Source organism: Megalobrama amblycephala, linkage group LG1 (genome assembly GCF_018812025.1).
Source record: "Megalobrama amblycephala isolate DHTTF-2021 linkage group LG1, ASM1881202v1, whole genome shotgun sequence".
Classification (NCBI taxonomy): Eukaryota; Metazoa; Chordata; class Actinopteri; order Cypriniformes; family Xenocyprididae; genus Megalobrama; species Megalobrama amblycephala.
Window position 1 is genome coordinate 59,041,353 of NC_063044.1, and position 10,396 is coordinate 59,051,748.

At 41.2% G+C, this 10,396-nt stretch overlaps 2 protein-coding genes across 2 annotated transcripts; both read right to left on the minus strand.

The window, feature by feature from the left end:
* Positions 1-971: 971 nt before the first annotated feature.
* On the minus strand, positions 972-3,683 carry LOC125276963 (zona pellucida sperm-binding protein 3-like). The gene is made up of 8 exons (XM_048205057.1): positions 3,066-3,683; positions 2,873-2,994; positions 1,905-2,008; positions 1,658-1,835; positions 1,474-1,591; positions 1,318-1,403; positions 1,157-1,245; positions 972-1,088 (listed from the first exon to the last, which is right to left on the minus strand). The coding sequence occupies exons 1-8, from the start codon at positions 3,639-3,641 to the stop codon at positions 1,021-1,023; spliced, it is 1,341 nt and encodes a 446-aa protein (XP_048061014.1). The 5' UTR covers positions 3,642-3,683; the 3' UTR covers positions 972-1,020.
* Positions 3,684-8,153: 4,470 nt separating this feature from the next.
* Positions 8,154-10,115, minus strand: LOC125277002 (zona pellucida sperm-binding protein 3-like). Its single transcript, XM_048205155.1, has 8 exons — positions 9,490-10,115; positions 9,298-9,419; positions 9,110-9,213; positions 8,865-9,042; positions 8,683-8,800; positions 8,530-8,615; positions 8,370-8,458; positions 8,154-8,264 (listed from the first exon to the last, which is right to left on the minus strand). Exons 1-8 carry the CDS (start codon positions 9,835-9,837, stop codon positions 8,197-8,199), a joined length of 1,113 nt encoding a protein of 370 aa, XP_048061112.1. The 5' UTR covers positions 9,838-10,115; the 3' UTR covers positions 8,154-8,196.
* Positions 10,116-10,396: the final 281 nt, after the last annotated feature.

Genomic DNA, 10,396 nt, shown 5'->3' on the forward strand with positions numbered 1-10,396 from the left:
TGCATTCTGGGATACCTGGCTGTCTCAAGTCTGCACAAGTCACCTCTCGATGCATCCTCGATAAAAGGGGTGGATCAAGAACACATCCGGGAATTTGAAATGAACTTGGCTAGATGCGAACTTTGAATTGGAACAGTACTTGGACAGCGACTGATGACGTTTCACAAGTCCACAAGAACACAAGTACAGACACATACGCATATTGAGAAACGGCCCATGAGCTGGTTGTGTCCAAACTAATGGCTAAGGAGGCTGCAGGAACAGCTGTTCTCATTACCAGCTTAAAAAAAAAACCTCATCCTTTGAGTTTGTAAAATGCATTAAGTGAACAAGGGACTACAGAGGGCACAAAAAGAAATTTGCAACATTAATTTAACAGCTATCCTTTAATTATAAGTTTAAGTGCACACAAGCCAACAGAACAGCATATAAAATACTGCAATAGATTCTACACATGGTTTTACAGAAAACAAAACGTGTGAAAATCTTGGCTAGTGTCAGCATCAGTCCAAAACTCAGTGATGGGAACTTCATTTTTGGGTGAACTACCAATTCTTCAAAGATGTAACTTTGAAGCATAACTTCCTAGGCAGACTGATAAAACCTGTATGCCTCCATCTCAGAGGGGAAAAAAAAAAAAAAAAAAAAAAAAAAAAAAAAAAAGTTATGGCTTACTAGAGTCATTTCTAGAAATGAGCCTTGCAAGTGTCAACATGATCACTGGATCTAGACTTCTTGATCCACTGCCTTGCAGTTAATTGTAACCAATTTGGGGGAGGGGGTACTTTCTAGAACAAATTTTGTATACAGAAAGAAAAAAGCCTCTGTACATAGATGCAGTGCTCAAAGTCTTCCCCAAAATGTCCCCACCCCTACACCAACAGTAAGTCTTTTTGTGGTGGTACATCTGAACAGTGAAATCAAAGATGGAAATGTGTAGTGTGCAAATAAAGACAATTCAAACAAGCCTATTAAGGCCATTTTTTTATTAAGTCACCAAAAGTCACATGGCATTTCCAGTTATTTTTGGTCATAGCCATATTTCTTAACATTGATGGGGCCAACAGATGCCTTTTCCCATTGTAGACCTGAGGAACAAATGAGTAGTGAGAACCAAAGTGGTGTATGACAACAAGTTATCAGTGTTAGTCCATACCTGTAAGCAGCTGATCACTTGCACTTCTGATGCCACAAGTGGAGTCACAGCAGCCACACACCTGGTCAGAATCATCTGCTGACACCCAACTGACAAGACAAACCCTCAATTAAAATTACAACTGTCAATTTACCTGTACGCTGATCTAGTGGGCAACATACCCATTAGGAGAGAATGAACAAGCTTTCTGTTCGGGTCCTGTCGGAGCAGATGCTGCAGCCACCTTCACAATGCAAGTAATGTAGACCTACAAAGACAAATTGTTTGCACCATGCTAGCAATTCATACAAGGAGCTGCACAACTACAGCATACATACCAGTCCACTGTCTGATTGCTGGAACCTGAACGCATCCAGCTGAAACCGGAGCTTGTCAATTTGAGTCCGGGGCATAAAGTGAGACCTGGAGCCTGTGAGCTTAGCATCAACTAGGCACCTGGGGACAAAACACAGTTAGACATCCTACAACACTTCTGGTGGGAAACATGTTAGCACAGCTTACCCATTATTCTCAACGAAGGAGTATCTGGGGACAGAAGTGACATCAGGGACCGCAGTAGCCACACAGCTGTCCACAAACACACGGACGGGAACATGGTTGTACACATGCACTGATGCTTCAAGATTTATGATGTCGCCCAGGAAGTACTGGTTAGAAGGCCTCTCAAAAGTCCAGTCATCTGAAAAGAAAGTCTTAGCACAGGTTCAAAAGCACAGGCATGATACAGACATGTTTGGACTACACCAACCAGTCATGAGCTTGAGGGACAGGACAAAGACTTCCTCTGCAACTTTAGTTGAGGCATGTGGGATCCAAGTGGGCATCAAGGCATTGCTGCTCACATTATGCATTCTGTAGGAGTTAAACAAGCAGTCATCTTCAGAGGTGTAAAGTACTCAAGTAACTTTTACTGTACTTTATTTTTGGGGATTTTTACTTTGAGTACAAAAAAAAAAAAAAAAAAAAAAAAAAAAAAAGGGAAGATCACTTCATTTTAATATAAAATGTTATTAATTTTGACAATGAGATTCATTTTCACATTCCATGAAATTGGTCAGACATTAAAGTCCCCGTGAACTGGAAGTTGCAAAAGTGTTGTGACACATTGCCAAGTGAAACAGAATATTGAATAGAGGGCAGTTTAACTTTAGCGCTCCTCTCCATCTCTGGCTCATAGCAGACTAACGGTTGGAGGGGAGTGGTTTACGCGGTTTCAACCCAAGCCGTCAAACTGATGTCATCCGAGAAGGGACGCTAACGGAAGTAACTTCAGATTTTGATTAAAGATTACCGCGACAAACAATTTTTCGGTGTAGTAACTTGCACAGATTGTTCACCACAAGACTAGTAATATGCACTAACAAAGTAAATAGTGTCAGTTTTGATTTCATGCCAACTTTATAATTAAATACAAACAGTTCTAAAGCAGAATAAAACCTTGTATGTGGGTCATTCACTTCATGTTTTTAAGAGATTAAAAGCTTAAAGAATCTCTAGTTCTCATTCTTGCGGTTACTTTAATACTCAAGTACAATTTTAATGTGGTACTTTTTACTCAAATATGATTCTGCCCAGATACTTATAATTGAGTCAAACTCACTCAGTACTTGTACTTTCACTTGAGTAACATTTGAGCGTACTTTACACCTCTGGTCATCATGTCTATAAATGGTGGGATTAGCACATCCAGTGAGCCTGAATTAAACTAGTCCTCACCTTAGATAGTGACACTCAATACCAACCACCGCACCACTGCTCCTGACAATAGGAACACCATAGGAAGCCTCTTGTGGGGTGTAGATGAGGTTAAACGTATAGACAAGCTCATCCTCAGTCACCTAAAAAGAACAAACACTCACTCACAGGGACAGTTCAACATACCTTTGATAACATCAAAATAGAGCCCTACTGTTGATGTGCTGCCACATCCATGCAGTTCAGACTCAAAAATGAGCACTTGAGCAGAAGGATCCTCTCCAGTTGCAGCACAGCCTCCCAGTGTAAAAGCAGAAGACAACAGTGGGTGCCCCGTCCCAAAGAAGTCCTCCTTCACTTCCACATATACTGAATTCTCTCCACACTGAGCCGCTACACTGTTGGGAGGGATAGGATGCGGCAGCTCGAAGGGAATGTCTGGCTGCTGTGGTTCCTCTGGTAGACTTGGAAAACTCCACGTCAGTTTTGTCACTGGACCCTGCAACAGCTCTTTTGACTGAACACCCAAAAGATCTTGAGAAGGCTTTCCAAAGTCGGTCATGGCTGGTGTCTGGACAGGAAACTGAGCAGGAAACCTTTGTGGTGCAAATACAGGATTATTGGGAACCAAAGACTTCCTAGAATCAGCCTGTTGAAAAACTTGAGCTAATGCCCTTGGCCTAAAATGGCTTGGACTCCGATTATGTGCTGCTCTTGCTCTCCATTGTGCTTCAGAAAATCCAAGTGCAAGAACAAACACCAATCCAAATCCAACCTGCCAAAACCCCATTATTGCTAAGCTTGTTTCAGTGATACATTAGGGTGCTGCCATTCACATTTATACAGATGTAAATCAGCATGGCTCCACTTCACTCCACAAGCATGATTTGTCTTTGCACCTGCCAATTTACTCAATCAGTATGTCACAGGTGAAAGCCATTGATTATTTATTAATCAGAGTAAAATTAAGTACCATATACGGGCATGTTGTATTAGTAGCTTAACCAAATGATTGCTTATTTTAAATATCAAAATGACAGACATGACAAACATCCTTTGCATCCTCCTCTTTTATTGATTCAGAAACATAGCCACATACAGAATTGTACACTAGTATCCAAGATAATAAAGATTATTATGTTTATAGTCAGGTTTAGATTGTAAAAAACATTCTTCGCTCACATCAACAATCTTCAAGGGACTGAAATTGAGCAGTTTAGTTCAGAACCAAAGGAATGCAAGATCAAACATTTTATTATAGTTTCACTGATATATTTTTCTCCCCATTACAACTATTACGATTAGGTTGATCAGAGTGTGTGTGTGGATTTATTGAAATATACTATATGCTAGTCAGCACCAAAAGACAATAATCTGAAGAGTCTACTAAAAACTGAATTCAAAATTTTAACAGGTGTGAACAAAAGACAAGCTCATTAATGGACATTTAAGAACTTTAAAAAAAGATGAAACATGACATAGCACACTTTAAAACACACTGCTGAATCTTAAAGAAAAAATATATTTCACAAATATCTGTGAATCAGCACACAGTAAAGTATTCAATTACTTGAAATCAGAATATTTTTCATGTTACACAGTCAGAGTCAACATTTTCTCATCCTATTAGTCTCTTCAGAAAGAAACAACTTGTCTGCCACTGAACAAGTATCTACTTTAACACAACGCTTGGGCTCAAGATGCATTTGGTTACTCATCTTGCCAATTCACAGCTCTAAATGACTGAAACAGTCGGTCTGGGATGGATTTATTTAAACAAACAAACAAAAAGACAAATAAAGACACCGCTGGGGAGACTGGGTCAGCTGTGTGTTCTGATTTAAGAACAGTCGACGGCTTTTATCTGACAGACTTTAATTATCCCATCTGCGTTTCTTATATTTGGGGGGATCAGGAACTGCAAAGCTGTCCTTATGAGTCCCTGACCTTTCACCTACATCTTGTTCTGACCGTCCCTCTCTGTCCCTATGGCTCCCTTCACCGTTTCAGCTATCACCATGACGATCTCTGTCACTATAATGGCCCCTTTCCCCATATATTTTAAGATATGTCAGATCAAGTTACTTTCGGTTAAAACAGCTCAAACATGCATTGTAGTCTGGGACTAGGTTTAGCCTTGTCTGTGAAACCTGGGGTAAGAGTCTGAAACTGAGTTCAGGGAGCCTGCACTACTGAAGCCGCTCATTTTGGTGCCTGAGCTGAGGGCAGGGGGTGGTGCCATGGAGGAAAATGAGGAAGAGGACGTTGGCGAGTAGGGCAGGTGGGGTCTGTCAGGCCCCTCAGGTGCTCCTGAAAGCAAAGAGCTTATGCCAAGTTTACACTACAGGATTATAAGCCCGATTTGCCAGTGAACAAGCTCGCTGACAGGTCGGGCTGTGATCGGGGAAAAATCAGCAAGCGATCAGCACTCGCCAATCTTTATGTGTGATGCGTTGCCAAACCTCGCAGATGCCAGACAAATATCTAGCATGCTAAATATCTGGAGCTGTCGGCCGACTCACTGTCCTGTGGTGTGGTGATGCAACAGCCAATGAACTATACACTGATGTCTATGGAAGCAGCAATAACAATCCATTCAAATATAATTTGCCGACGTTTATTCATATCAGATACACTTTGTGTAGGTAACTATAAATCTCATTCACTCTATTGTTCTCCCAGTTCACCGGCCACATGTATTTCGGGACAAATGGATGAATTCACATTATATATATTAAGATCAAGGTCAATATTTAGGTTTTTAAATGACAAAACACTTGCACATATTTGAGAATGGGAATATCAGATGACATGGTGAGCAATACATCTGTCATACAGTGTGGCCGCAGTGTGTCACGTGTGACAAGCATGACGTGTTGTCATGGAAACAATAAAGGGAAATGTTCTAAAATAATGGTCTCCTTAACTCTGGGAGGTCTGCCAGAATGTCTTAAAGTTTTAATATAATGTTATTTTAATTTTTATTAAATTTAATTCAAAATTTAATCTAATTTCTTCCCAACAGCCATTTTCAAATAAAGTCGTTGTCAGCTCGTGTAGTGTGTAACCTCCTGTTGCAGATCATTTACGTAGTGTCACATAGTGTGAACACCACAAATACCACAGCAAGTCATGTACTCTGAACAGCACAGCGATCTGCCGACGTTTAAAGTCCTGTAGTGTAAACTTGGCATTAGACTTCCTGCACTGGTCCACCCAGAAGAGCTGCTTGACTTTGTGGTAAATTTAGGTGGAACACCCGATGCCGCCACAAAGTGGTTTTTATACTGAGCCTGAAGGAATGCAAGATCATGTTTAACAAACTCCATAGAGTGGTACATCCAACTATTTCTATAATGAAAAACACTTCAAGGGTGGCAAAGATCTTTTTTTAACCTGAACTGCTTACTTCAGGACAGACATATGCGGTGCGTTCCAAACGGGATATATGTTCTTTTGTTTAATAGGTACAACGACAACCTTTCTAATGGAGGATGATGCAACAGCCAGCCATAACTTCTGATTACTTTTTTATTCAACTTCCCACAGTACCGTAACACTCAATATCAGTTCCACACCTGGTTAATGCAATATTATGTTACCGTATGGAACCTAATACTACATCCCCCTTTCAAAATAAGATTTTTTCTTTTTTCCCTTTAGGGGAGCAAAATAAACTTTAAAGAAATATTTATCTTCTTATTAGACAATTAACATTTTTATGCAAAGCAGTTAAATTAAATTAATTATTCAATGTTTTTTCATACAACAAAATGATAGCAAAACGTGCTTTGTATGATTATTCTTCTAGACTAGAAGGATGGGGGTAGACTACCCAAAACCTTCAACTGAGTGTGGGGATTATTCTGCTCCATTGACCACTCAGTGTTTCTCCGAGGCAACTACAATGAAAGGCCTTTAGATAACCAGGAGGAGCTCTAATCCTGGAAGGATACCATTTCTTACATGGTGAAGTCTGCTGGCATATCTTCTGAATTTCTGGTGTGATAGTTGGACTTACAGAGCATGGAGATGAATGATTCTGTTGAGTCTGGAAGAACAGATGTCACAGGAGCATTTGGAGTTGGTGAGAGGTGAAACATTTTTCTCCTCAAGGTACCTCTGGGTGTCTCTACGAGGTAAGATCTGGGTGTGCCAGCAGTGGAGACAACAGTACCCCTTTCAGAAGTGTGATCCTTCTGCCTTGACCCAAACAGATTCACCTGGTTGCAAGTGCATCATGTTGTGTGCTTTGTACCTTTTGTCGAAATTTTGTTTCTGATTCTGTCTGTAAATTTTTTTCAGCTTTTCCAAATCTACACACTTTGGACCGAGCTGTGACAGAATCAAGGAACTAGTGTTCTTATTTTCCTACCCATGAGGAGCTCGGCAGGACTGTACCCATTGGCAAGAGGGGCTGCTCGGTAAGCCATACATGCAAGGTAAGGATTCTTCGACTTGAGGTTCTTGACTGTCCTCACAGCTCGCTCCACCTCTCCGTTGCTCTGCGGAAAATGAGAACTCGACATCAGTCAAAGCCCCAGTCCTGTGAAAACACACAGAAATACTCTGAAGCAAACTGTGGCCCATTATCTGAGCGCACCACCTCGGGAATTCCATGACGTGCAAAGATGGACTTGAAGTGTTCATCTACAGATTCTGCAGCCATTGATGTCAGTTTTGCAACCTCAAAGAATCTAGAAAAGTAGTCCACAATGATTAAGTAATGCTTATTGTCTTTCTGAAACAAATCTGCATCTACCATGGACCATGGCCGTGTTGGAAATTTAGTAGGCAGCATTGTTTCTTTGAAATTTGTTCTCACATGCACGTCACAGTTCAGTCATTTTTGTGAGGTCTTTAATGAGACCTGGTTATCAGATGATATTTATACTTTTGACACCATGTTCTGTTTAATAGGTAAAGACAACCTTTCTAATGGAGGATGCTGCAATAGCAAGCCATAATTTGACAACTTAATTCAACTCCCCCACAGTACCATAACTCAATATCAGTTCCATACCTGGTTAATACAATATTATGTTACTGTATAGAACCTCAGTGCACTCCAAAGGGCGTATCAGAAAAAAAAAAAAAAAAAAAAAAAAAAAACCATGATCAACACTAAAGGATCCCATGATCCTTTAGTGTTGTAACAGGCCTAGCTTAAATGGTTCTACTTCTGGCTTGTGTGGGGATGTTTTGTTAGAGGGCTTGTGGTACATATCTGAACAGAAGTGAAACCATATAATGGATAGAATTGTTGTAGTGTTTGTGCGAGTAAAGACAGTTCAAACAGAGCCAATTATGACCATTTCTTTTATTAAGTCACATGGCATTTCCAGTTATTTTTGGCTATAGCCATATTCCTTAACATTGATGGGGCCAACAGATGCCCTTTCCCATCGTGGATCTGAGGAACAAATGAGTAGTAAAAAAAAAAAAAAATAAAATAAAAAATAAAAAGTAGTGAGAACCAAAGCGGTATAGACAACAAGTTATCAGTGTTAGTCCATACCTGCAAGCAGCTGATCACTTGCACTTCGGATGCCACAAGTGGAGTCACAGCAGCCACACACCTGGTCAGAATCATCTGCAGACACCCAACTGACAAGACAAACCCTCAATTAATTTACAACTGCCAATTTACCTGTACACTGATCTAGTGGGCAACATACCCATTAGGAGAGAATGAACAAGCTTTCTGTTCGGGTGCTGTTGGAGCGGATGCTGCCGTCACCTTCACAATGCAAGTAATGTAGACCTGCAAAGACAATTGATTGTGCACCATGCTAGCAATTCATACAAGGAGCTGCACAACTACAACATACCAGTCCACTGTCTGATTGCTGGAACCTGAACGCATCCAGCTGAAACCGGAGCTTGTCAATTTGAGTCCGGGGCATAAAGTGAGACCTGGAGCCTGTGAGCTTAGCATCAACTAGGCACCTGGGGACAAAACAGTTAGACATCCTACAACACTTCTGGTGGGAAACATGTTAGCACAGCTTACCCATTATTCTCAATGAAGGAGTATCTGAGGACAGAAGTGACATCAGGGACCGCAGTAGCCACACAGCTGTCCACAAACACACGGACGGGAACATGGTTGTACACATGCACTGATGCTTCAAGATTTATGATGTCGCCCAGGAAGTACTGGTTAGAAGGCCTCTCAAAAGTCCAGTCATCTGAAAAGAAAGTCTTAGCACAGGTTCACAAGCACAGGTATGATAAACATGTTTGGACTACACCAACCAGTCATGAGCTTGAGGGACAGGACAAAGACTTCCTCTGCAACTTTAGTTGAGGCGTGTGGGATCCAAGTGGGCATCAAGGCATTGCTGCTCACATTATGCATTCTGTAGGAGTTAAACAAGCAGTCATCTTGCCCATAAATGGTGGGATTAGCACATCCAGTGAGCCTGAATTAAACTAGTCCTCACCTTGGATAGTGACACTCAATACCAACCACCGCACCACTGCTCCTGACAATTGGAACACCATAGGAAGCCTCTTGTGGGGTGTAGATGAGGTTAAACGTATAGACAAGCTCATCCTCAGTCACCTAAAAAGAACAAACATCACTCACAGGGACAGTTTAAAATACCTTTGATAACATCAAAATAGAGCCCTACTGTTGATGTGCTGCCACATCCATGCAGTTCAGACTCAAAAATGAGCACTTGAGCAGAAGGATCCTTTCCAGTTGCAGCACAGCCTCCCAGTGTAAAAGCAGAAGACAACAGTGGGTGCCCCGTCCCAAAGAAGTCCTCCTTCACTTCCACATATACTGAATTCTCTCCACACTGAGCCGCTACACTGTTGGGAGGGATAGGATGCGGCAGCTCGAAGGGAATGTCTGGCTGCTGTGGTTCCTCTGGTAGACTTGGAAAGCTCCACGTCAGTTTTGTCACTGGACCCTGCAACAGCTCTTTTGACTGAACACCCAAAAGATCTTGAGAAGGTTTTCCAAAGTCGGTCATGGCTGGTGTTGAACAGGAAACTGAGCAGGAGACCTTTGTGGTGCAAATACAGGATTATTGGGAACCAAAGACTTCCTAGAATCAGCCTGTTGAAAAACTTGAGCTAATGCCCTTGGCCTAAAATGGCTTGGATTCCAATTATGTGCTGCACTTGGACTCCGATTATGTGCTGCTCTTGCTCTCCATTGTACTTCAGAAAATCCAAGTGCAAGAACAAACACCAATCCAACTCCAACCTGCCAAAACCCCATTATTGCTAAGCTTGTTTCAGTGATACATTAGGGTGCTGCCATTCATATTTATACAGATGTAAATCAGCATGGCTCCACCTCACTCCACAAGCATGATTTGTCTTTGCACCTGCCAGTTTACTCAATCAGTATGTCACAGGTGAAAGTCATTGATTCTTTATTAATCAGAGTAAAATGAAGTACCATATATGGGCATGTTGTATTAGTAGCTTAACCAAAGATTGTTTATTTTAAATATCAAAATGACAGACATGACAAACAACCTTTAAGTCTTTACTATATGCTAGTCAGCACCAAAAGACAATAAT